The 27,942-nt window shown below is 37.1% G+C and overlaps 1 protein-coding gene across 4 annotated transcripts in view; it reads left to right on the top strand.

The window, feature by feature from the left end:
* Window positions 1–24,809, top strand: part of RASGRF2 (Ras protein specific guanine nucleotide releasing factor 2) — a 126,778-nt gene extending 101,969 nt beyond the window's left edge. For 3 of the 4 annotated variants that reach the window (XM_031603393.2, XM_090131231.1, XM_090131233.1), the window contains exons 19-27: window positions 3,085–3,197; window positions 11,704–11,764; window positions 12,435–12,538; window positions 13,159–13,243; window positions 14,191–14,388; window positions 16,659–16,738; window positions 18,327–18,444; window positions 19,216–19,284; window positions 20,019–24,809. In XM_031603393.2, the coding sequence (XP_031459253.2) occupies window positions 3,085–3,197; window positions 11,704–11,764; window positions 12,435–12,538; window positions 13,159–13,243; window positions 14,191–14,388; window positions 16,659–16,738; window positions 18,327–18,444; window positions 19,216–19,284; window positions 20,019–20,111 (921 nt within the window). In that variant the 3' untranslated portion in view covers window positions 20,112–24,809. Of the gene's footprint in view, window positions 1–3,084; window positions 3,198–11,703; window positions 11,765–12,434; window positions 12,539–13,158; window positions 13,244–14,190; window positions 14,389–16,658; window positions 16,739–17,865; window positions 18,219–18,326; window positions 18,445–19,215; window positions 19,285–20,018 lie in introns of those variants that run through there. The other variant, XM_090131232.1, reaches the window with a different exon arrangement.
* Window positions 24,810–27,942: the final 3,133 nt, after the last annotated feature.

Genomic DNA, 27,942 nt, shown 5'->3' with positions numbered 1-27,942 from the left:
AATAAAACTAACAAATCTTTAGGCTAATGTGGACTCTAAAATATATTAGAGTTATATACCATTTCATAAATAATTCAGTCACTATCAAACTGAAATCTACCTGATGGAAAGCTCAAAACTAGAGCAGTTCTTCTCTTACTGACTGCATTTCTTCTGAAATATAGAAATTCCAATTGAAAGTTTCTTTGAATACTGGTATGCTGCAAATTCTGAGCAGCTGTTTAAATGTAAGCCAGTATAGCAACTTTACTTCTGCTTGCCAGCCTGTACTTCTACTTAGCAGAAATTAAGGAGTCTTTTTGCTTCTGCCGGGCCTGGTGGGTGCTTCAGTCTGCTTTGTGCTGAATTTGGTGGTATTCCTTTTGCTACTTCTCCTAGTGCTGGCATGGTAGGATACTGTCAAGTTAGAAGTGCTGAAGAATTAGAGAAATATATAAGCAGGCGATAACAGTGGATAAAAAATGCCACAAGATAAATCTAAATCTGTATGTAGAGAAATGACATACAAATACACAGTATGTCTAGACCTATCCATGTTTGCAGTTTGATCTATACATACCAATACTGTAAATAAGTGTAATATATAAGTGTGTATTTGTGTATAATGTTCATAATAGAGGTAGATCTAATTACTTATCTACAAATGTTTCTTGGAATTGATAGTTTTTTGGTGTGTTTCTATAATTCTGATAAACTTTCTACAAGAATTTAAGTACATTAAGTGATTTCCCTAGATTCTGTGGGCTTTCTTTACACCTGTAATATCTTAGGAATCCATAGATCCCTGACATTAGCTGGAAAATATCTCTACAATTTTCTTTTGAATTTCACATTTCTTCAGTGTTCTTTTCTTTTCCTCACAATATAAGAAGCAGATCACACACTGTAATTAAAAAAAAATCCAAGCACAAAAAAAAACACAGAGCAACAACTAAAACAACAATGACAAGAACAAAAAACCAATGCCAAAATTTGGGGCTGTAAGACAAGACCTGTTTAAACAACATTAATAGAGGGCTTTCTCTGTCCTATGGGAAAGATTGTCTTTTATTGGATTAATGCATGCAAAAACCCTTTTGCATTGACTAACAAGAACACAGACCATTGAGCTAATGAGGGGACAACATGCTGACCAGCAGGTCAATGGGGATGATTTTGCCCCTCTGTTCTGCTCTCATGAGACTCCAGCTGAAGTACTACGTCCAGTTCTGGGGCTCCAACACAAGAAGAACATGGAGCTGTTGGAGTGGGTCCAAAGGAGGGCCACAAAGATGATCAGAGGGCTGGAGCAGCTCCCTTACAAAGACAGGCTGAGAGAGCCCAGAAAAAGAAAGGCTCCACGGGGTACCTACAGGGCCTGTAGGAAAGCTGGGGAAGGACTTTTTATAAGGGCATGTAGCAACAGGATGAGGAGAAATGACTTTAAACTGGAAAGGAAGATTTAGATTAGATATTAGAAATAAATTCTTTACTGTGAGGCTGGTGAGACACTGGAACAGGTTGCCTTAAGAGGCTGTGGATGCTCCCTCCCTGGAAGCATTGAAGGCCAGGCTGGACAGAGCTTTGAGTAACCTGGTCTAGAGGGAGGTGTCCCTGCCTATAGCAGGGGGTTAGAACTAGGTGATCTTAACAGTCCCTTTCAACCCTTACCATTCTATGATTCTGTGATTCTAACACTAATATTAATTATACTGATTAACTTAGTCTGTGCAGATTTTTTTTCGAGATTTCTCTTCTAGCTGAATTTTGATAACTTCATATTCCAAATGGTTTTTTATTAAAAGTCACTGAAGCAAACACTACTTTCTAGTAGTTCAGTTACGTTCCCTATGCTTTCACTAAATAGTCCCATTTTTGTATCCCAAATAAAGAAATAAATCTTCTTTTCCAAACAAGCTAAAATAGTTTCTAAAGCAGGCATTTTGGACTACGGTTAAAAACAAAACCAAAAAAAAAACCAACATTATAGAACAAATACAGTGCAGTACCTGGAACTATTTGTACTTATTCTTGAGATACTTGTCCAGCATTGAGTTTTCTTATCCAAGTGTTAGCTTTTAGCTTAATACAAGCATTTTTGAAGTTTACTCCATGACCTACCTGTCTCTGCCTACCTTAATATTTGTACATTGTTCTATTCTTTGATTTTCTCCTATGATGAAGTCAAGAGAAAGTGGAGTTTTGTGTTCCTGTTCTTCGGTTGTGGTCCTATGTAAGATATCAGTCTGCCTTAAAAATAATTAAAATGCTATTAAAGTAAATGTAGTGTCAGACAACTGGTCTGATTTATCAAGACTGTATTGATTGAATACTTCATTGTGTCAAACTAAAAGCAGGTAGGTCTCTTCTCACTGGTGACAGGTGACAAGACGAGGGGAAATGGCCTCAAGTTGCGCCAAGGTAGGTTTAGGCTGGACATTATGATACACTTCTTTACAGAAAGGGTTGTTAAACATTGGAATAGGCTCCCCAGGGAGGTGGTTGAGTCACCATCCCTGGATGTGTTTAAGAGTCATTTGGATGTGGTGCTTGGAGATATGATTTAGCAGTGAGTTGTTAGAGTTAGGGTACTGTGGTTGGGCTGCGGTTGGACTTGATGATCCTTGAGGTCCCTTCCAACCTGAGTAGTTCTATGATTCTATGATTCTATGATTCTAAGAGAAGAGTATGGAAGGAGAAATACAGAGGTTCAGAAAGGAAAATAGAGAAACTCAGTAAAACAGCGGGGAAAAAAACAGCGTCCACCCTAGCTAGATAATGATATGAGTATTGGAACTAAATTGTTTTTCCCCCTTTTTAGTCCTTGTAGGTCAAAAGATGATAAGGCATAATCCATAACAGAAAGATGAAGTAATTTGTCTGGCTCGACAATAGATCAGCAGTCAGAAAATAGATAAATTATAGTCTTTCAGGTTCCCACTTCTGCAGCCTGTTCTTTTCAACAACTGTCAAAGTTTACTTAGGTGTTTGTAGCTAATAGCACACAAAAAGAAATGGGAAGAGCTCACAAAACTGTATCTTTTCAGTTATTTCATTAAAATAAGTAACTGAAGAAAAAGAAAATGTAATTGTTTTCCTTTGTAGGATTTTGAACTAAACAATGAACTGAAAATGAATGTGTTAAATTTGCTGGAAGAAGTTTTGAGAGACCCTGATCTTCTACCACAAGAAAGGAAAGCTACTGCAAATATCCTGAGGTAAATACATTTCTATAAAGTTTGTCTGTCTGTAGCATGTGGAATAGATATGAGGACATGTATTATAGAAATTACATGATATGTTTTTCTCCAGAGTATTTTATTCTGGAATATTAGTAAGAGTTTTATTTGCTATAAGACAGAAGAAATTTGAAGCAGGTCATCCAGCAGCAAACAGAACATACTTTCAGGTTGATTTGTAGTGATTATGGCTAAGTATACACACACTGCACATATTGTACAATAGGATCTAAAGAACAATTAACCAAAGAATAATTTGGATATCTTCAAAATGGACTTGGGAAAACTTATCCATGTCTATTACAAAGAATGTTTTAAAATTCCTTTGTAACTTCATGAGTCCATGCAAACATCAGGTATCAGATTGTTCCAAGTTTTATTCAGAACATTGTCTCTTAAAAAAATCTGGCAGCCACTGGTTCAGTCTTCATGTGGTAGGGAAAAGTGCTGTCTAGTAAAGCAGGAAGACCATTCCCCTGTAAAACCTTGAATAACTCTTACCTCAGTAATGAGCAATCAGTGCTACTAAGCTCTTGGGAGGCTGTTGACAGTCTAATGTGTCATGACAGTCACTAGACCACGCTTGCGCTTTCCTTTGTGTTGACAGTTGTGTCTTTACTACTTTGGGTAGCTCAGGGAGAGAAATTCTTGTTTAATTAGTGCCACAGGAAAAAAGATCCTTAAACTCCTGCATAACCAGAATTATTTAACTCGGGTTTCAAACACCTTATTTTGAAATTTAAGGTTGTTGTTTGAGAACTGAGTGTCTAGTCATGCCAGTCAAAGCCTCGCATGCATTTATACTTGAAAACTTCATTATAGTAAGTGTGAATGTTTTAAGTAACATTTTTTCGTGTAAACTGTTCTACATTATCAAGAAACAGTAAATACTTAGAAACCAAATAATTATTAAAATAAGACAATGATAAAACACAGATAAACCTATGATGTGCCTAATATTTTCCTTAGTATTCTGCTGGATAGCTAACAAAGATGCAATCAGTGCTGCGTGTCTAAGAACGTTTGACAGTTTTCCCATCCGATATTTATGTGAAAAAGAATATCAGAAGAGTAACACTATGTTGTTGATGGTGAAAAGAAAATATTGGAGAAAAGAAACAAAGTTCTTAATATAAGCAGTTTGTTAAAGGGACCCTATTTCATTTTTATGTGAATAGAAATATATCTTTTTGTTAATGATACTGTGTGTGCTGTTAATCACAGTATAAAAGGAAGTCAATTCCATGTATTTCTTGGAAGAAACTACAAAAGAGCACAAAGGGATTAATTTGTTACACTGTAGCAAGATTTAATAATACATTGATGGTAAAGGCTGTGTCAGATTGCTCCTAGTAGAGAAAGTTACTTTAAGATCTTTAGCTTCTTGAGAAAATGCGAGTATTCCTGACAAAGCAGTGGAACAAATCTATAAGCCTGCAAGTATACCATATTGTTATCAATTTCCTATATCCAGTTTCAAATTAGCCAGTTTCCTTTAGATGTTGCATCCAAAAATGAGATGTTGGTAATTAAGTGTAAACTGCAAGTTGCCCCCAGTTACATCCTGCTATTCTATGAAATGGTGTGTATCTTTTTTCATCTCTTTGCTTTTTAGTAGTTGCTACTTTGGTATCTAAACACTGTGCATGGTAGTGGCTGTTCTGTGATTTTCAATGCTTTTTTGTGAAAAAGAAAAAAAATAAAGTCTTTAAGAAGTAAAAGTTCTGCAAGTTATGAATAGAAGAAAATAGGACTAACAAAAGAAAATGATACTTGTAAATTAAAATTCTAGTAAAAATGAAAAATGTAGGCACAGAAATTGAACAAAAAAAGTTTTAATTAACTCATTTAAAATATTTTGTAGAGCAGTCTCTTCTCTAAAAATCATTCTTTCACAGCCACTATTCTGTGTTTCTGAAAAATATTATGGCACTTTACAAGAAAGCAAGTAAAGCAAAAGTAAGATGATCTATTCAAGTTCTTAGTGAGAGTGTGTTTTGGAGACAGAAAGAGAATGAAGATTTCCTGAGATGAGGTCTTCAACAAAGCTGTCTTTCATCAGGGTTTGCAGGTGCACACCTTCATCCTATCAGAATTTTCAAACAAAGTAGTTTGATTATAGATTTCATCATATATTATGGTCACAAGTATTTGGTTTCAACCTACAGACTAGCACTAGAAAAAAGACTTTGGTGGGTCAGCACATGGAGCTAGTCTTTTTGACTGAAAGAGGCATGAATTATCTACTTGCCTTCAAAATGAGATATGAATTTAAGCTTTGGCTATCAGTGATTATCAGAAGTCTTGCATTACTTTTCAAGATCAGCAGTGTTTCATCCTGAAACACTATGTTGAATATCTCCTTCCATACTGCCTAGCAAAAAGTCCAGTAAAAATTAGTGACACAGTGTTGTTGTCTCAAGGGTCCAGAAAACTTCTGTGTTCCATTTTCTGTGTTCTGCTTTCTGTGGTAACCATGTTTGTGTAGCAGCTGAAATTACTCCTGTTTCATTGCTGTGTACTTATTACATATACAAACCTTTGTACACTTTCAAGTACAAATGTGCTTCAGGTGAAAACTGGTACAGAAATATAACTTTCATCATGTAAACTGTGTTAAGTGGCAGTGGGTAGAACCTCAGAATGTAATATCCATGTTAAAAAATGTTAGTAAATGAAAATATATTGCCCCAAAGACTTACACTGAGGTGAATAAAATTTGAAGTTTTGGGGCTCTCTCTTCACCCACATAGGAGGCAGCTATTTGCCAGACATGTCAAATTTGTTAACAGTCAGCTGTTTAGTATAAATTAATTTTCCAGGAATGGGAACTGCTTTGTGACCTTGTAAGAAAGAGTGTGTTGGAGCAATTCTGATTTTGGATGAAAGTCATCCAGCTAGGATGAAATACTCAGATGTGTCATATATCTCATTCTTTCACTAAGAGAAGGAACTCTGATTCTCAAATCACCTCAAGAAAATGGGTTGCGGGCTAATTAGGAGCAGTTTCTCAGATTTGAAAGGCACTATAGTTACTCTCAAATGTATGTTCTCAATTAGTTTATATGGTTAACAGAAAAGAGGAAATTATAGGACTTCAGGAGTAATATGCAATTTAATTTTTTTGTGTGTAACTGAAAATCTGTGGTAATGACAGAAGGTTTCATATTCCTTTACTTTTCCACAAGTCTTCATTTTTATTGCACATTTTTAAAAAATGAGTGCGTATAAGCATTAAAAAAAAATAATAAAATTGCTAGTCCTATACAGTTGACCTGTCGTCCCATGGAGGCTTCTGGCTGCCTCTGGAAGCATGTCCTCAGGAAAACCAGCTAGACAGGTCCCCCTCTGATTCACCAGTTTCTCAGCTTGCTAGTGGATTCACAAGTCAAGCCAACTCCAGACTGTTCTTTAAAATCTTAACTTTTAATAATCCAAAATATAAAACTGAGTAATGGATTCAGTCAGGGATTTGGCTTTCCTGGCCAGTTGAAAAGGCCCTTGTTTGATTTTGGAACTGATGTCATGAAAAATGAGAAACCAATAGAGGCAGAAGAGACATTATCCACATGTCTGCATCCTATCTTATAACATAATTATATGAACCAAGTACATATCTAGGTTTTCTACTGCTAGACAAACAAAGAAAACTTTCTGTTTGCACTACGCTCAAAGATACAAGCACTAGAAACAAAGACACTGCTGGTGCAAAAAGCAGACACAGTAACACAGAAGTGGTTCTTCCCCTTCATTACTGTCTGATGCCTTCTGCAGTACTATTTCTGCTTATGGAACTAGGTCAAGAGAAATGTTTAACTGGGAGTTTTCTCTATGCATTGTTTCTGAAGATTTCTGTTTCTTGTAGAAGAAACAACCTAGACTGTTAGTCTTATAAATTGCCAGGCTTTAAGCCAACTCTCCCGTACTACACCAAAATGTTATAAACAGGTTATTGTGTTTAGTACATATATATCTCTCATTACTGTGACTTTTATCTGCTTATGATTACAGATTTTCTATCATCTGCCAACATGGTAGATTAGAGACAACGTCCTGAATTATAAGAGGCCTGTAAAGAAAGAAAGGTTGTTTCATGAGCTTCTTTAAGTGCCTGTAGGTTATAGTGACAAGACGAGAGGAAAAAATGCTGTGGTAAGGCTCACTTTTATCTGAAGAACCTATCTATGAAACAAGATGTAGACAGCTGGTAAAGCACCCCTTCCAATGTAATTCATTGTATGGCAAGTAAGAAGGACTTTCTGTCTACTAGAATGGTCTAAAATTAGGCATGCTGACTTTTCCTCTGGAGATTGTAAGACACCTTCCTCTCTCTGACAATTGCAGAATATAGGCACTGACTTAAGGAGGATATGAATTCTGCCATAGATATCCAAAAGACAGGCATCTAGAATCTTTCTTACTGTAGAAACTGATAGAGCTGTTCCAAGGTATTGTGCTCCTCTTAAGCTCAAATACCCTTGTGTTAGACAGATGCTGCTCAGTCCATCACCACCACATAACTCTCCATGGAAAGCTGATACTTGCTTGGTTTTCTTCAAGGTGGAGGGCTCCCAGCCGATAATACTTAAGGGTTCTATAAATTACCCAAAGTTTTTTACTGTTACTACATACCAGTTTGAAGACTTCTGACAGCATATTTTATGTGTGAAAGCCCAGATTTATGAGAAGGTTTTGATGAAACTTTCATTCAGAAGTCTTTCCTGGGCCAGTATGAAAACAGCAAGTAGGAGTGAGTTAATATGCCCTCCATGAAGATAATAAATCATCCAGTTGTTATGTGGGTTTCATAAAATAGGTTTTCTAGTTGTTCTGAAGAGGTACTTACTGCCTGCTTTTATATCTAAAAGACCTAGACATATCAAAAAACGTGTATCAGAATTCTTCACTTTCGTTCCACCTCTGCACTGTACCTCTTAGTTTCCCTTTCTGTAGTTTACTCTTAATTCAGAAAAGCAGAAAGCTTCGGAGAGAGGAATAGCATTTCTTATTGTAAACATATTGTTCAAACACTTTGAAAGTCTGCGTCTGAGATTATGCTTGAGCTATCTCTTTGAAGGAGCCCAAATGTCTGAAAGCAGAGTGCTTTGAGACTTTGTCAGCCATGGGGCGTGCAGAGCAAATAACTCTTTCAGGCCACATGGTTTTCAGAAGCATACACTATGTAAGTTTTCTCCTACAACTGACTGAATTGAGAGCATAGATGAGTATAACTGGCAGCTCTGGGCACCACATTAATTCATGCTACTGACATCCAGGCAAACAGGTTTGCTAACATAGCAAAATGAAATTCTCTGGTTGTTTCTGTTATTGTTTATGATTCCTTCATTGTTTGATCATTTTTTTAGAGTCTGCACACCAGTGTATGCCATGGACCATCTCCTTGAAGGATATTAGAAATGCCTCGTTCTAGAAACTGATGTTACCTATGAGTTTACATGTGTATATGCATGAATACATTTCTTGAAAAATCAGTTCCTTTTAATCATTTTTGTTAGCAGATACTAGAAGAGGAGGTTAGAATGGTTTGCTTGAGATTTAACCTTTTTTAGTAGCCCTTGAAATCTAGATGGCATTTCAGTGACGGTGAACCAGGAAGGTGTAAAGTACTACAGCAGATAACTTAGTTGGTGAATAGTTGTATGTGGGGAAAAGGAAGTTCAAGAAACACTTTCTACTTCATCTTCCGCAGTATGAATGTAAATGGAACCAAGGAATATATGAAGGTCAAAATTTGATCTGTGACCGATATTATACCCTGTATGATCTCACCAAACAGTACATTTTAGGCTTTATCACTTACTGCAGCTTTTAAAATATTTTGAAAAATATTGTATGTAGAGTTAGAAAAACAAAAGACAGGTATTTTGAAACAAATTCTAGAGTTTTATGTTGAAAATTATTTGGGCTAGTCAGGTTTAGTCAGCTACTAAGTGTAGGAATTAGAAAGTTATTTCCTACATATTTACTTTCTTCATAAGAATTTTACTTTGTTCCTGTATAAGAATAATGGCAGAGTTGTCACTCCATTCAATCCTGCTGAGGGAGATATTGTTAAATGGTCATGCAAAATGTTTCTGTAGCTTTGCTTTCTTTTGTATCTATTTTCACATGATACAAGCACTGAGGTGCTTACCTGATTTCCAGGAGATATTTAATGGCAACTGCCCAAGCAGAACTGAGGAGCTCAGTGTGTGCTCCTAGACCTTTGTTGAAATTAATTATCCCAAGGCCAGCAACAGTGCAGACTAAAATGGAAGCTACTACTGCTGTTACTAAGAAGTAATTTTATGCAGTCTAGAGAGAGGTGATGTCCTCTGAATATTTAAATACAGAACATTTATGGATAAAAGAATTCTTTTCATGAACTGTCTCTGTAGAGGAAGGAATTAAAAGTCTATATAAATACTGTGCATATCATGAAAGAAATATCAGAAAGTAAAGAAGGGAAAAAGTTAAGTATTTTAAACCTTTTGAGAATCTCATGTCTCTTAATTTCTATTAAGCAAATATCTTTTCTGTATCAATGGTGAGAACTCCAACTTATATAAAGTTAAATATAAGGAACTCGGATTATGAGTTTACAGGATTACTGAGAATACTTGGGACAGGAGAGCAAGCCTCTGTTTTTTTTTTAATGGTAGGGATACACATACTTTTGCTACATGATGTGCAGTGGCTTTCTAAAGGCAGTCAGTCGTGAGATGCAACACAAAACAAGCTGCTGAGGAAACACAGATTGCCAGTCTGCTTACAGTTACTGAGGCTGCAGAGAACTGTTCTGTGAAGAAACCTTGTGTTTTCCTGAAGAAGTTGACATGCAAGACTCTACATGACTTGCTCATTAGATATAAACATTTCCTACTGTTACGAAGAAATGAGCATTTTCTCTGGATTTTAAAGGGGCTGAAATGAAAGCAAGGAGAATTCTTAGGTTCTTTTTCTGTATATCTTTACTAACCTGGTCTTTCAGTTTGGCAAATAAAAAGGAAACAACAGCAACTCACAACAGAAGAACCTAGTGTACTAAGCATTGATACTTCCTCCCCACCCACATAGTACAAATTCCATATTTTACACTCACTGCTAAGGACTCTAGGCAATACAAGCGTTTTCTTTCAATTCTTTCTCAAATGGCATATCTTATCTCTACAGAGTGCAGAAGGGGGAACTATGAGAAAATATCTTCTCCAGTTGCTCTGTTCCATGGGACAATCAGTGAAACTGGATCTTCTTTGAAAACGGTTATCTAAACTTTCCTTGAAAATTGAATTGATAAATATTCTATGACTTCTGCAGAAAACTTGTCTCAGTGATTTCCAGCTGTAGGTGAATGTAGGTGAATTTAAACATAATGTTCAAACTAAATCTTCCTTAATCTGCATCAGTCTGGCAATTTTTTGCCCTATCATTGTTGTCTTTATAGCCAATCTTTTACACACTAGCATATTTTTATTTCTCTTTACATATTCTTTCCTGTATATATAAATCCAGCATATTCAAGGTTTGTTTGAGTCTGTGCTTCCCAAATACTTTATCAGACTTTTTGATTTGGACTCATACGATGTTGTCGTTGTCCTGCTGTGATGTTCAGGTCTGGTCATACAACTCCAGCTGAAATTTAAGCAGTGCCAATAGAGTAGAATTACACATTACCTGTGCTTTATATGCAGTAATCTTGCAAGTTGAGATGTTACCTGCTTTTCTGGAAAGAATATTACATTATAAAATGAAATCCCTAAAATCTTTCAAAAAGGATCCTCCCAAGACTGACGACTCATTAAGTTCAGCACTGAGACCAATTGTTAGCAGGGTAAATACCATACATAAAAGGAGAGGATAAGATCTTAGAAGGATGTGCTAGGTTAATACTTTAAAGAGAATAGGCTTTGGTAAATACTTGTTTCTTCTGCTGGGTTCATTTTTGACCCATTATTCTGAAATAACATTACAGGATAATAATCATAGGTTCTACAGGAGAACTGAAAACATGATTCAACACTTCTGTTACTGAAAGCACAGCATGCACTTGCTACAAGTCAAATCTGCTGTTTGTTGTCTGTTTTTATGTTCAGAGCTCTTAGAGTAGGTCAGTGAAGAGGATAGTCTGGTGCCAATAAACAACTGAATCACTGTACTGTCTTTTTTTCTTCTCAAATGTTGATTACACAAACATTTCTCAAAAATATCATTTAGTATGCCATTTGAAAATCAGAGAAGAGGCTTGAGATGCTGTTCCTCTCCATAACTGGCATTTTACCTAACATGATGTTGATACATGATCTTATACATTACATTGAAGTCAGGAAATTAGTTTTTAGGTCCAATGTTATTATTATTTTCAATTTGCATTCTCAATTGCAATCTAAGAATTTATATTAGGTGAACATGCTTGCCTGTCTCAGAAGATTTCTCTTAACCATAGGTAATTTTCCTTATGTATGATGTTTGCTGCTTAATTTTTTAGGGCACTTTCTCAGGATGATCAAGATGATACCCATTTAAAAATAGAGGATATCATTCAGATGGTAAGTTGATCTTGAAATGTAAATATACCTACAGAAATGTAGCTTATTTAACTCATTAAATTGTATCACTTCTTCACTTTTGCACCTCAGGACAGATATACTATTGTTTTATACCATGGACATACATTTCATTTTAGAGAGAGAATTTGGTGCTCATATCAAAGATGGCTAGGTCAGAACTTAACGATTTGGTGTTAATGAAAAACAAAACAAAAAAAAAAAGTGAAAGATGAATATATTTGAATTGATAAATATCTACCATGTCAGCAGCCGTCAGAACCTTAATTATCTTTCACTGATGAGAACTGCCCTCTAAACCTTACAGTCACCATCATCTCCTAAGTATTAATACAGTTAAGTGTGTGAGCAATGAAAGGTTCCATGGAAAGTGGCACAGAATACATAGACTTTAGTTAAACTACATATATACTCATAACTTAGTATGTGCCTATTTTCATGTGGGTTTCCAGCCTGATGTTTAATTGTGCTTCCCAAATACTTTATCAGACTCACATTGTTAACAATTTTTAATTAATTCTTATTTCTCTGTCTCAAATAAGTTAATTACAATTCTATATTGTAAATGCATATGAAGTCTTTAATACACTGTGCTCTGAAGTAGTCTTTTGATACAAAGGGAGATCCTTGAATGTTTTTCTTGTTTTTGCAGTCAGAGTGTCCAAAACCAGAATGCTTTGAGACTTTGTCAGCCATGGAACTTGCAGAGCAAATAACTCTTTTAGACCACATAGTTTTCAGAAGCATACCCTATGAGTAAGTGTTCTCCCACAACTGACAGAAGTGAGTGCATGGATGAGTTATTCACTGATTCTGGGCACGGTAGTTTATTCTACTGACATCCTGACAAAGAGATTTGCATATATAACAGAATGAAATCTTTTTATTGTTTCTGTTATTGCTTATGATTCCCTTATAGTTTAATCTTTTTTTGAAAGACTGAGGTTTTCCAATCTGTGCCTGTGAAAAAATCTGTGATGTAAGGCTTTGGGCTAGTGAAAGGTGAGTATAGTATGGAAGTGCTCAGTCTCCGGGGAGGGGATGTCAAATAAGCATTCCTCATACAGCAGTTTACAATTCATATAATCACGTAAACTGATAAGACCAATTTCAAATAGGGTCATAATGATAAAAGTTATGGGAAAATTGGAGGATGGCATTAAAACCAGTATAAATCTTTATAATACCTACAGCTTTATTTGTTAGCATTAATAATGTAATAATGAAGTGCTGGAATTAGTGGAGAGCTTTGTAGTTATCTTCTAAAAATATGAGGTATACTCAAAATGCATTCAGGCTACAGTTAGAGACAGACTCTGTAATGTGTTCATTAATTAAAGTTTTGTTTTTGTTTTTTCTTTCCACTCATTATTTAGAGAGTTTCTTGGGCAGGGCTGGATGAAACTGGATAAAAATGAGAGAACACCCTATATTATGAAAACTAGTCAACATTTTAATGATGTAAGTAGTTACAAATATGGATTGCCTTCTAGGAACTCTTTTGACACTGTGACCAGAGGCCTGTGACCTCTGGAACAAAAGTATCATTTTTACAACATTTTATAATTTCTTATCTAGCAGTGAATGAATACTATAGTCTTCTTCTGATTAACTTTTAAAGTCAATGCATACAAAGATTCTCCTTTTCATTAATTGTTTCTCAGCATTTCAATAACTATAAAATAGACTAAAACATTTTAAACTATCCTAAACTGTCTTATGGCTTACAGAATAAAATAGTTTTTTTCATAGTGAAAACATAAAACCAATTCAGTTTAATGAATGCCCTTTGAATCTCCATCTGTTTGTTCATTACCATTTTCTGTGGAGACATTCCAATCAGTGTTACTGCTGTTGGCTTGAAGATACACCGCATTGCATTTCTCACCCTTCTTTCATATGCTCATTCACATCACTGTCCAACAACAGTGTTCTCAATATGCTTTTCTGATTTTATTAAGAACTGTAATTTCTGTTGTATATCAGTTATATTTTCTATCTTGCTTGTTAAATGATTGTTTCTAAAGTGATTATATTTAAATGTCCTCTTTCTTTGGTCAGATGAGTGCAGTGTCTGAGGCACAGACTCAGATCCACATCTCTTATTACAGGTTCTGACATCTCTTATACACATTCATATGTTTTCTCTTTCAACTTTCCCACCTTTACATGCCAACAAAACATTCCACAAACACTCCATAACCGTGCATGCAGGTCTTTATCCAGTCAGAGTCATGAGCCATTCGTAGGCACATACTCTTTCTCCAGTCAGGGTCATCATTATGCAGCCATCATGCAGCTTTGTTTTTCTCTTCTGGAGGTGTCATTGGTTCTCAGTGTTGCTTTCTCGTGCTTTTCATCTTGCTCTGCAGCTTCTACTCTGAATGGTCTTTCTTGTATTCCCACAGATGAGTAACCTTGTTGCCTCCCAAATAATGAATTATGCTGATGTCAGCTCCCGGGCTAACTCAATTGAAAAGTGGGTAGCAGTAGCTGATATTTGTCGATGTATGCACAACTATAATGGTGTGTTAGAAATCACATCAGCCTTGAACAGAAGTGCAATCTACAGACTGAAGAAAACTTGGGCTAAAGTTTCCAAACAGGTAAGAAGGATGTTATTACACTTAAAATTTCTAGATTTCTCTCATTGGTATGTTGTTCAGAGAACAATGTGTTGTAGGAGTCCTCTGATAGATATTTCTGCTTTAACAGTACTCATGACTTTTTTGCTTGAAGCATGAAGTTGTGCTGGTATGTCGTGTCAAGGTGTTTTGTATTTAGTGCATCTTCTTTTTGGTGTTATTAATTAAGAATCTGAGCAAAAAAACTAATTTCAGTGAAATTAGTACATCTGCTTTAAATGGTTTGGAAGAAACTTAATGAGCAGTATAAATCTCAGCTTTCTGCTATTAAAAAAAACATTTTATTATGGTGCTATAATAGAGTGCTGAGGTCAGTAGGACAGAACCAATCACTTGTAAGTCAGGCAGTATTTGGATAAAGAGTTATTTGCAACCATTTGAAATATTTCTCTAATTGAATGCAGGAAGTTGGGCTTTTATTCGTACATTTCCTCCTCAGTATGTTCCTGCAGTTATTGCGGAGCAGACAAGCAGCCCAAATAACAAAATCCATTTTCTGACAGTGCTGCATTCTCCAGTCAGCTTAATTTCATATGCATATTATCTGTGGCTACTTTCTTTTGGTTGAAAATATGATAAAAATCCTTCAATATAAATTCTTGGGTAAGAGTTTACAGGAAAGAAAAGAAAAGAAAAGAAAAGAAGAGAAGAGAAGAGAGGAGAGGAGAGGAGAGGAGAGGAGAGGAGAGGAGAGGAGAGGAGAGGAGAGGAGAGGAGAGGAGAGGAGAGGAGAGGAGAGGAGAGGAGAGGAGAGGAGAGGAGAGGAGAGGAGAGGAGAGGAGAGGAGAGGAGAGGAGAGGAGAGGAGAGGAGAGGAGAGGAGAAGAGAGGAGAAGAGAGGAGAAGAGAGGAGAAGAGAAGAGAAGAGAAGAGAAGAGAAGAGAAGAGAGGAGAAGAGAGGAGAGGAGAGGAGAGGAGAGGAGAGGAGAGGAGAGGAGAGGAGAGGAGAGGAGAGGAGAGGAGAGGAGAGGAGAGGAGAGGAGAGGAGAGGAGAGGAGAAGAGAGGAGAAGAGAGGAGAAGAGAGGAGAGGAGAAGAGAGGAGAAGAGAGGAGAAGAGAGGAGAAGAGAGGAGAGGAGAGGAGAGGAGAGGAGAGGAGAGGAGAGGAGAGGAGAGGAGAGGAGAGGAGAGGAGAGGAGAGGAGAGGAGAGGAGAGGAGAGGAGAGGAGAGGAGAGGAGAAGAGAGGAGAAGAGAGGAGAGGAGAGGAGAGGAGAGGAGAGGAGAGGAGAGGAGAGGAGAGGAGAGGAGAGGAGAGGAGAGGAGAGGAGAGGAGAGGAGAGGAGAGGAGAGGAGAGGAGAGGAGAGGAGAGGAGAGGAGAGGAGAGGAGAGGAGAAGAGAGGAGAAGAGAGGAGAAGAGAAGAGAAGAGAAGAGAAGAGAAGAGAAGAGAAGAGAAGAGAAGAGAAGAGAAGAGAAGAGAAGAGAAGAGAAGAGAGAAGAAAAGAAAGAAAAGTACATCTGGGATTTGTAAATGTAAAATGAACAAACATAAAGGCCAACAAATTAATATTATTGCACTGTTCTCCAGTGCTTATTAGAAACATTATCAGTGTGTTTTATCAGCCTTAATAAGAAGGTGACTGTTTCTGCCTACACCTTCCTATTAACTGGAATTTCCACTTTAAATATGACACGTTTCTCAGGATTCTGTTTCCTCTGTACCATAAATAAATAATAAAAACAAAATGTATTTTCGTTTGTGGAGTAACCAAGCTGTGATGATGTCCAATGAAGAATCAATCTTGTAAGGCAGTGATAACTTTCCAAATATACATTCAGCTTTTATCAGAAACTTGAGGCAGAACCAGATTGGTGCAGGCTGCAAGGCAGTAGTACATCTTTTACTGTCCCTAGTTTCAGTGAACCCAGCTGTGGAGCCTCAGCAACATGTAAAATCATGCCTCTAATATTGTTGTATACACAGTAAATTGAAGTGCTGCTCATTAATTTGATGAACATGGGTTGTTCTCTGAATTTGAAGGCTAAAGTATCAGTATAGGTACATATTCTGTGTATCACTGAAAAGAAAATCCTTAAGGATATCTAACCTCCTCTTGGAGAAAAGCATTAGGACTACTAATGGGATATCTAGTGAAGCTAGATTTGTAGTACCTGTATTGTTACTTTTGAAATTGTGGTGAAGATTCTAAGTGAACAACATCTTCTTTAAAAAAGCTGATACCAGTCTTCTATGTGCAATGGCAATGATGTTGATAATGTGTTCTCCTTCTAGGCAAAAGCACTCATGGACAAGCTTCAAAAGACTGTGTCGTCTGAGGGAAGATTTAAAAATCTTAGAGAAACACTCAAAAAGTATGCTTACTTACACAACACAATTATGTTATGTTATGAGCAGTGGACGGTGTATGTTACGGATGAAGTGGCTTTGATTAAGTTTTAAAATTAATCTAATGTTGGGTAACACTTCTATCTAAAAACCTTTTACATTCTTTTTTTTTTCTGTTTGGATTTTTTCTTTTTGCTCAATATCCTACAGTCTATCACTCTGATAGGTAAATATGATGTCTGCAGGAAATTACTGAAACAAATTTAACTGTTATTCTGTGCAGTTTTACTTATAAACTTTTTCAGTAAGTGTGAACCAGGTTTATAAATAAAGATTCTTATTCAGAAACAAGATTGAACATTTTATTGCTCCAAATAGTTTAGGGCTGATGAATAAGCTTTAGTCAGATCAAAGACCCTTCACCCCTTTATCTTATCTCTGACAGTGCCCTGTAGCTGATGCTCAGAGTGCACAGAACATTGGTATTTCCTCTCCTATATCCGTCAGCCCTTGTAGTCTGCTGCTCTGGAAAACAGCCTGTATATTTGTACAGTAGTTCCTGAATTTATAAAATGTATATTTTTGTAAGTTCTTTATTTAAAAGTAGGCTTTCCAGAATGGAGTATTAGAATTACTTTAAATGGTCTTGAGACAAGCAAAGAATTGAACCATTAGAATAATTACAAATGTTAAAAATATATACATTAAGTATAGCTCTTGTAAAGCTAAACACCTTTCAGTCATTGTAATGCTTGCCTCTGCAAAATAATCATCCTTATAGTACAAAAAATACTCATAATTAGGAGCATAGCTAAGCAAAGACAGCAGTTTGCCTTTAACAGTAAATCAAGGTCCTTTTTTCTCATGCCAGAGCTTCAGAAAACCAGGTTTGCTGCTGTTTCTTCTGAGATAAGAATCAGCAAGTGTGGAGTAGTGATTATTGCACTAGGAAAGCAGCATTCACTGTAATCCACTCTCCTGCCACCACTAAGAAAAGCTATTCCCAATTTTCTAGAGCTGCTATCCCTAGTTTTCCAGATCATCTTTCCTATCTCTTTTGTTTTCCTGTATTCACTGCTGACCAAGCTTAAAAAAAACTGAAAAAGATGCTGTGTATTTACACATACACGTATGTTTATGTATGTCTCCACAGATGCATGCACATGCATGCACATGGATCTTTGGTGGCCCTTGAAATCTTAACACGGATGCATAAGAACACCATCCACTCAGAACCACATCTCTGTACACTTTAAGCTTATTTGTGCAATCTGTTTCTGGTATCTCCTGTCAGCTGTGACTGAGAAATGCTTGAAGGCTTGAAGGTGTATTCTGATTCCAGAGAACACCAGCCCTTCCTCTTGCTCCATCATACGTTAGCTAAAGGCTACCTGGCTTTAATTTAAATCAGATGTTTGATGCAGCCCATTCAGTTTTTCACACATGGAGTGAGAATAACTCAAGTGAAGTCAGTTTTAGAGACAAATGTGATCCACTGCATAAAAGTTCTTCAAGTAATAACAGAGTTTGCATGAGTTATAAAAGTAATAGTTTATAAATTTATTAACATGCAAATATACTGATTTTATTTAATTATTTATTTATTTATTACAGTTGTAACCCACCTGCTGTTCCATACCTTGGAATGTACTTGACAGATCTAGCATTTATTGAAGAAGGAACACCAAACTTCACTGAGGAAGGCCTTGTTAATTTTTCCAAAATGAGAATGGTAATTTTAATTTCCTTATATGCTTTTCCAACAGATGTTTAATTGTGAGCTAATTATTGATTTAATTACATCTGCTTTGAATGTAACTGCTAAGGCTTACAAGTGTATTTGCATTGTGCATGATAGATAGCTACTTGAAAGCAATTTTCCCAGTCTTCTATCACCACCTTCTGGTAAACTGAGGATTTGTATGGTGTGAATGTGTCTCCAGTTTGTTCACTGAAAAGTCAGAAACAGAAAAAGCAGTTGCCTTAAGCCTGTGAAGGAGCAGCAAAAGGAGCAACATAATTAAATGAGAAGATCGAAGTGTTTCATCAGAAAATAGTGCTCACAATTTTTTTTCCAAGTTCGTTAGGATCTGTTTAAAAAAGCATTATGAAGTTTATTCTCTCCAACTGTTATTTTATAAAGCTCCTTGGAGAGAAACATGGAAACTTCTCTGTTAATCTCAACTTAATGTTCATGTAATGACTACAGTGTATAGTAGTAACTCGAGGCAAAGATAAGGAGGTAATCAGTACATAGTTATCAGTATACATAGAGGGTAGAAAAGGTGGATCTCATGAGACTGACTTTACAATAAATGGTTAACTTAAGGAAGCGAAATCCTTGGAAAGCATTAGGAGATGATCTCTGCACTTCTTTTCCTGTTCCCCAGGTAGTTAAAAAAGTAGGCAAATTGGGCAAAAAGACAAAAAAAATATTGCATTATGTGCCTAACTGAAGTCAAAATGAAGTTGTACTCACTAGATTTATGTATTCTTTTGAAAGATCTCACACATTATCAGGGAAATACGCCAATTCCAGCAGACCTCCTACCGCATAGAACATCAGCAGAAGGTAAGGCACTGTTACCTAACAGTGAAACTAAAGCAGTGGTAGAAAGTGGCTATAAGACACCACTGTTGTTGAAAGCCAAAATGAATATTTTCTGCTGCCACAAACAGGAAAGGACAGAGAAATATGGACAAATACTGTGGGTTTGTGATATCTTGCTTCTTTAGCACTGTTTGTAGAGGCAAGTTTTTCACCATCATGTGAGAACTGCCTTGCAATTTCAGCCAACATTGTTTTGGTATACAGGGGCATGGGTTCAAAGAAAAATGTGATTTACTGCCCGGTTAGATCCTAATTCCCCACAGAATCCTGGAGTACTGGGATTAGAGGATAAGAAATGGCACAAGCATCCACTGATGCTGTGTCCATCCTGAAGTTCTTTTCCTCTTGTCATTTATGGGACCTACGAAAAGTTGTCCAGAGTCAGGCTGCGTCTGCAGAGTCAGCCTGTGTCTCCAGAGAAAGACTCCAGAAAAAAACACTTAAACGTTCCTGTGTCACTACTGCAGGAGAGGCTGGCAGAAATATGGTAACCTGGCTTGGTAACCTGGCTAAGGATTTAGTCTTGAGACACTGTACTTGATTCATAGAGCACTGGTGGTACATCTTTACACCATTACAATGAGATGTTGCGTTTCTCTGAATAAACATCAGAGGAAGTCTGAAATGGATTGAAGAGAAAAAGGGGGGGAAAAAAAATAGAAATGATGCTTTCATCTGTGTTTTCTGCATTTCAGGTCACTCACTACTTACTTGACAAGACACTCATCATAGATGAAGATACTTTGTATGAGCTTTCCCTAAAGCTTGAACCCAGACTCCCTGCCTGAAGATCCAGCTTTGTCTCAGAGTCTACAGAAAGCTTTAATATAATGAACAAAATTATGCATGCCCAGTCCTAAAGACAGCAAGGGAAATATTGAGAAGAATGCAAGCTCTCTTTTCCACTAAGAGATACTGAACCTCACAGCATTTCCCTCTCAGGCAACAAAAATTTGCTGTTGGACATGGAAGACAAAGATGCTTTCATCTCTGCATTAAGTGATTGCTATTTTGCAAAGACAGTGTTTCATAGTAAGATGTGTGTATTTAATGGAAAATAAGAGGCTTTCCTGTGAAAGATAATTCATTCTAGCTATCTTAATGTTGACAAATTTAAACAGTGGTAATATACCCAATTACATGAAGGTAAATGAGCAAAATGAGATGTCTCTGATATGGTCTGGTTGATGGCTGACAGTGCAGTCACTGAGGAAGTAATGGTACTGCTGTCCTCCTCTGACTTTAAGTTAATTGATAAAAAACAGGAACTTAACAGTCATCTCCTGGCATGGAGTGACTCTAAGGTAGCATCTAGTATCTCTCTCCATATTTGCAGTTGTTCTAAATGTTTGTTTAATGATATCCTTTATAGAATGTTACCTTCTTTAAATGTCTTATCAGCCTTTTCTAAGGTGACTGATTTTACATATAAATAAATTGTAAATATTTTTTCATTAATATTCTATGAGACTATTTTCAGCATGGAAAGTAAATAAACTAGATGAATAGTTGTACACAGTTGCCAGCCTTGCAGGCTTCATCTGGGAAGTACAAGGTTAGGAGCTAACCGAGTCTCCTTAGACTTGGGAGATCTGGACCTGCAGTGAACGGGATGGTTAGTCATGTTGCAATGCTGTCCTGAAAAGGCACTTTATTTTTTCTGCACCTTCTGCAGTTTCTGTGGCAAGTCAGGCAACAGAGCACTTTCTGGACACACTGTGGAGAGAAGAATATACATGGTCTGGCAATAGGCAGTGATCAGCAGTGACCATTAGAAGTTAGAATGACTGTTCTGCTTGGAAATGTCTGGATTTTATTCAGTCACTGAGTGCTGACTCAGCTCTAAAATCATTCATATCAGCAGGAAATTTGGAATGGAGCAAACACATACTACACATTTTTACTCAAAGTAGTGATTGTCATTTGTGTAGGGGCACATGTTTCAAGGAAATGTAACAAATGATAACTGTTTTAAAAGCCTATGCTTTTATGATATGTACCACTTAGAACAGATTTCATTTCTACAGATAGTTGCTACTTCCTAAAATTTTCTGATCATAAGTGGCCTGTTGTAGCTGCATGGCAAGTGAGCTCAAATGCATGCTGTAAAGTACATGAAAATACAAGACGCTGGTATTAGCACTGTTGAATAACTTGGCTGGAAAAGTGTCCTTACTTTTCCAATGATATTCAGCCAGTTGAAGAAATAGGGCTTTATCACTGTATACCTCCCTTAAATCGTCTCAGGGAGATAAATGTTTAAAATGGATTGTGATGTAGGCCTATTTGATCTGACAGTTCTCACTACAGTCATGATGCTTCTGAATGACTGCAATGAAAAATGGATCTGCCTGGCTTGTGTGCTTTGTCTTTATTTGCACTTTAATTATATTGTTAGTCCAGCCAAGAACCGCACAGTAAATTCATTCATTCTACCCAAGTGTAAATGCAAGCGTTTATAAACGTACCTTAGCAACTGTAAAGTCAGTAAAGGTTCTTCATCTCAAGGACCACCTCTTTGTAAATAACTGCATGAAATACTGGGAAGTTCCTTAATTAGAAAAGCAGACACAAGAAAAAAGGAAATTCCGGAAACATCTAAAGTATTTCTGATGATTGCTGTAGAAATGAACATGGAAGATATTACTTATAGAAGCTTTTAATTATCAAAACTGTGCTTGCTCTTTTCATTAATTGCTGACAAAAAAGCTGGTCGCATCCCAGTGCATGGTAGAATGAAAAGCATGGTTTGTTTGGACCACAAAACCAGTTTATTTTCTGTACAAAAACAGATACTATCTGTTATTTTTGTTAAAGATTTCAAGGTCAAAAAGAAATGGGGGGAAAGTGGTCCAAAATATGATTTCTTAATTTGGTTTTGTTGTTTCTCTGTTAACACGGAAAATATGTAACGCCTGTCAGTGTGACATGGCATCTCTGTTGTTTGCTATGAACTGCTGCTTTATCTTCCTGTATCCCTCTATACCAAATTTCCTTGAAGTTTTTAGGGTTACAGGGTATAGTTCTTCGTCTTATTTTGTTCAGTTTGTTGTTTTGTACTTCCGGTACATATATTGGTTCTTCAGAGTTTGAGAATATTGAATACATGTTAATGCTTGCTGCACACAGGGGTGGTGCTGTGCTAGTGCTCCAGTATTACATATGGACATAGGCTAGGAAGATGAAGGATTAGTGATTTTATTTTGATGGTGCTAAGCATCTGGTATGTTTAAGTCAAGTCAACCACAGTGTGGTTGTTCAGCCCCTCTGGAAAGGCACGTACTACTTACATGCCAACATTTACCTCTCGGGTCAGTGGCAGGATTTAGATTAGCATCATTGGAGTAACTTGGTAGATATTATGGTCAGAGCAGTGTTTGATTACTATGATAAACAATCTAATAATGGTTTTGAATGTGGATTCAATGTGTTCTTCAAAACAGAGGAGGTGGCTGCTCAAAGAATTGATCATGTATTTTGACATCCATAATCCTAGCCAGTGTTTGCAATCCTGAAATCTGAGCTGGAAAAATCTGTTGTGAAGAAGTCCTGTGCAGTAAGTGCAGAGTGATGCATTTTGCCCCTCACTCAGGTAGTGTATATATTTCAAGTGTAAGCAGCCTGAGTGCCTCTGCTACAGTACTGCTGCAGCGCTTGAGCTATGGCTGTAGTTAGTAGGCAGTGCCAACCTGCTTTATGTGAAGCTTTGCTCAGTAAGTACACTTACCTAACCAGCTAGTACAGTGATCTGTCTCCCTGTACTACACAGGGCTTGTGCATTTCCTTACTACCAGTTTCTCTCTGCCACTCCACCACAGCTGTATAATGTAGTGTATTGAGATGCAAATCCCATTCATCAGATACCCCCTGTTTGCCAGCCACCGGTGTTTGAGGGAGGATGTTTCTAAGTGAGGACTTTGGCATTTGGACCTTGCTGTCTTTTAGGATCTTGTCCATTGTGGCTTTTATGCCATGGAAGCAGTATGGACTTACTCATTTGTAACTGGAGCTGAAAAAGCGCATATGATTTAGGATTTGTGACAAAGAGAAGGGCTGAAGCACCTCTCTACTTGCCTTTGTTAGCTCCTCAGCGCTGCTGCACCAGTGAGATGCAACAGCAGTTCTTATGTTGCGGGGGGGTTGCTCTCTTCATTGCTCTCTGGATAAAAATGCCTCAGGGTGTATGGGCTGGCTAGCTGCAAAGGGGATAGCATATTTCACCCACTGTTTTCTCAGTGGGCACATCTGCCAGCAAAGTCCAGGAGAGTTCTGCAGTACTTTTACTGTACCAGTAGCATCCCAGAGTCAGCCTGCAGTCAGCTGGGAACCTGGGCAGGAACAGGGCACTGCCCCTGTACGTGACTCCAGACACATCTTGTAATGGTAGGGGCCTAGAAATGCCTTCACCCCAGCCTTCACTCCCTCCCTGCTCCCTCCCCTTCCCCACTCAGCTCTCCAGTGTTGTTCATGGCACTCCACACCAGCCAGTGGATGGAGGCTGTGGTGTAGGGAACCTGCTTTGGCAGGGGGGTTGGACTCGATGATCTCTGGAGGTCCCTTCCAACCCCTGCGATTCTGTGATTCTGTGATTCTGTGATCAGTCATCGTGTGGAAGCAAAGTGAATCTGTTGAATTTACAGTTGCAGTGAGTGTGTCCTCTCCCTTTCTTTCTGCTAGTCCTGTAACAAGCAAACGTGCTGCTTAAGAGCAAGAAATTCAGCCAGGACTGATAACTGTCTAAAAGAAAGAAATCTCTGTCCTCTTTCTGCTTTCCTAGTTCTTGCTGCTGATTGTTATTCTGTAGGGTAAAAAGAAACTTCTTATTTAAAAGTATTTATTAAATTTAGTCACATTGATTTTGATTTCAGGACATGTTCATTATCCCCAATTTTCCTTAATTACTATTATTTATTTTAAGGGATTTTTAAAACATCGTTTTATTTGTATGGAAATTCAGTCTTTCTTCCTTTCACTCTTAGCAACAACATTAAGCTTAGGTATATAATTTAAAATTCTAACTAATAGAGATATTTTTACCCAGTCACAATTGCTTTTCATTAAGGGCAAAATCCTTCAGACCTCATTCTGACAATACGTTAGGCTTCACTGAGAGCTTCTCATAAGTAAGTTTTTGGGGATCTGGCTCTCAGCTATTTGCCTGTTAACAGTTTTTGCCTCCAAAGGTCAAATGTCTCTGTAATTTGCTTTATGTCCAATATTCTGCTCACCTATGGTGGTTTTGTGATACCTTTACTTTTGCAATTGTCTCTGAATTTCTGTTCTGTAGGTGAATAGATGTATGTTTATTTGACAGATGTACCTATATCTGACTGCTTGGTGCACATCCAGATGTTTTTGCATGTATTGTAACTTATCTTTTACTGGAGGTTATTGCTTTGTATTGTTAGTAAGGCATATCAGGCAGGGTGTTGTGCCTGTGTGCTGATTAAACTTCTTTTTTTCCTGAGTTTGAGTTCTTCCTGGTTTCTGTTTGTTTTTAACCGCTGGTGGTGAAAAAGTGGGAAGTTAAACACACCACATCTGAATTCTGGATCTTTCAGGAAAACACAAGATGGGAAGGGATAGGCCATTAATAAGGAGAAAGTCAGAGAAAAATCTGGGTGTTTGACTTTGAATTTGACCTTCTCCATTTTATTCTTTGCTTGTTTATGCTGCATTGCGACTGCTGTGGGCATAATGGGGATGAAAGCTGATTTTTAACTAGGAGCAAAGAATGAAACCAATTTCAGACACGCTGATCCATTGTGAAGTGTAGTGGCAAAGTAACTAAATTAGACATGGAGCAGATTAAACAGGACCAGCTGCACAACTCATTCTCCTTCAGCTGAGGAACTTCTACACCTCTATTCTGTTTGTACTCTCGTGGATAATTACAAGGTGCTAGAGTTTAAATAGCATTTCAGAAGGTGTTTAATTACTTCCTAGTTCAATAGAATGTTTTTTGAAACAAGAAACAATTATTTATTTAAATAGAAAATAGCACTGTCCATACAATCTTTCTCTTGTTGCTGTGTTGTTGACCTTTTGACTAAACATCCCAAACCTTTTCTTGGCTCCTGCACTGCTCTGGACTTAAAGGTCATATGGTCACAAACTCAACACAAGTTAAGAGAAAACATTCTAGGTTTGTAATTAAGGTTTGTTTTCCTTTGTTGAATTAAATTGGATGGAAAGATGCCTATTAAGTCTGTTTCAAGAAATAACATAATTTAAACATATAAATAGGGCACAAAGAGATGTATTCAAATCAGAATCCATTCAGTTTTCTGTAACCCTGCAATCACATTTTCTGCAATCTTTTTATATTTTCAGTGTTTCACATGAGAACTGCAACTGACCTGAAAGGGCAGCTTACTCTCGAAGATGTCAGATGTTTTCATTTAAGAAAAAAAAAATTAACCTGTCAAGCAACATTTTAAAATATCCTGGCTTTTGCAAGATCATTTTCAATGATCAAATCAAATTTCCTTCAATTTTAACTGTTTCATTAAGCTTATATTGATGAGTTGGCTGGGTTTTATATTTTTCTCTTACTGCCATAATCACAGGTTGTTTAATGAGATTGTAGTTTTCCACTTCTTATTATTTTGCAGGAAAGCAACCATAAAATATTCTCCAAAGTGGTAGACTCGCTGCAATAGTCAGGGAATCCGACAGCATACTGCCCTTTTAATCTTGAGAATGAAGAAAGAGAGGAAAGCTGTCAAATGCCATTTGAAATATCAACTCTGTAAAGAAAAGCCTGAGCTTGATCTGAGTTGAGCAAAGGTAATGAACAAGAATCATGAGGACTGAACTATACCTTAAAAGCTGAGTTTGAATATTCTGGTCCTATATTTGTATGTCCTAGAAGAAATAAAATTTGAGAAGAGCTTGGAATTTCAGGTTTCAATGAGCGCTGAAACAATCCATGGTGTTCGTTCCAGTTTCTGACTGCCTGAGCCAAGCCTGCATACTTGCCTTGCTAAGTGTTCTAGCAGAAGCTATTTTAAATTTGTTTTCCCATTGGAAGCAACTCCTCTGTGTAAGCTTCAGACCAGGCACTGGTCTGCCATAGTTGCACACAAGCTGTGCACATGACTGCATGTTGGAAACTAGGCAGCAATGCTGCTACTAAAGACATACATTCTCTCTTACTGCTCTTCCTGGAAGCTACTCACTTATTCAGATTGGGAACCAGTTTGATTTTACCTTTCTAGGTCCTGAGTGTGTTTCACATAAATAAAAACTAATGACTGTTCCAGACAAAAAGAAGTCACAAAATCCTTTTTATGGTCTTGTAAGTCTAAATATTTTATTTATTCTTGTTATTGTTAAAATTTCATTTCTGATTGGACATGCAGTTGAAAAGAGGACACTTTTCTTCCCTCACCATGCCTTCTGGAATTGCCATAATGAAAAGTATTGAAACAATGTGGTGGAAAGATAGAAGGTGCCCAGACTATACCATATTTGAATATGTTGGCTGCGCTTCTCTTTAGAATTCCCTCACAATCTCAGAATTAATTTTTCCATTTCTTTATTGGTAATTGATATAATTAATCATTTTAAAGTAAATGCAGCATTTTCTGTATTGTTTTATGAGGAGAATAAGAATCTCCCTTTGAATACTACAGACTCAAATACTTAGTTAAGGTGTCTTGTGAAATGAAAGAAATGGTTTCCACCACTGTCACCAGCTCGCCGTGCAGGAGACAGGAGAAAGAGTGCTAAGTATCATTCTCTGAGATGGGGATAAGAGAATGTAATATCACTCTTCCTTCTTGCAGAGCAGGTACATTTGTTCTCAACCAGTTCTCTTGAGAGAAAGGGAAAAAAATTTTAAAAACATTTCAGTGTAATATAACTTTTTTTTTAAGTGAGACAAAATCTTCACAAAAATATTGTTTAAGAGCAATTTTCAAAGGGCTGAAATTGTCTGAAATTAAATTGCTGCCCCTTTCACAGATGAATCTACACTAGACTATTTCTACCTCAGTCTTCCTGCTCGGGTCCAAAAACATGCCTTGTGGAACAAGGCATTTGCAGTGCACTTTGGCAAAAAATACACGATCAATTTTTAGACAGTCATGAAGGCCCCATGATTCTCTTGTAAAGATTATGAATATTCCTACTTTCCCATAGGGTCAGGCTCATTTCTAGAAAAGTCCTTTCTCCTCTCTTAGACCAGAAAGCACTTTGCTAATTATAGAGAACCTTTCGTATAGAATGTAGTGGATGTCCTGTCAAGAGCAACTTTAATAACTTAAAATAATTAGGGTTATTTTTAACTGGTTGGCTGGATCCAACTCAACTTTTTATTTAGCAGACATGTATTAGCACTTAAATGTAAGCTGAGCAGCCACAGCTGTAGGAGGACTACTCTGAGCCTACTTGAGCACCTGGTCAGTGGAAAATTTTTGTCCCTGCTTAGCACCAAGTACTTGCTTAAATGCCAATCAACTTCAATGAGATACAAGTGTTTTTTTGGTTTTTTGGCTTTTTTTTTTTGCCAGCTCAAAACAGTATGCTTTTCTGTCTGAGATCTCAGTAAATTGCATATGCAATTTGCAAATGGATAATGAACTTCCGCAATCTAAATAAGACCTTTGGTAATCA

Source organism: Phasianus colchicus, chromosome Z (assembly GCF_987193195.1).
Source record: "Phasianus colchicus chromosome Z, bPhaCol1.hap1.1, whole genome shotgun sequence".
In the NCBI taxonomy this organism is placed as follows: domain Eukaryota; kingdom Metazoa; phylum Chordata; class Aves; order Galliformes; family Phasianidae; genus Phasianus; species Phasianus colchicus.
The sequence above is the reverse complement of the archived record's forward strand: the minus strand, read 5'-3'. Positions and strand labels throughout refer to the sequence as shown.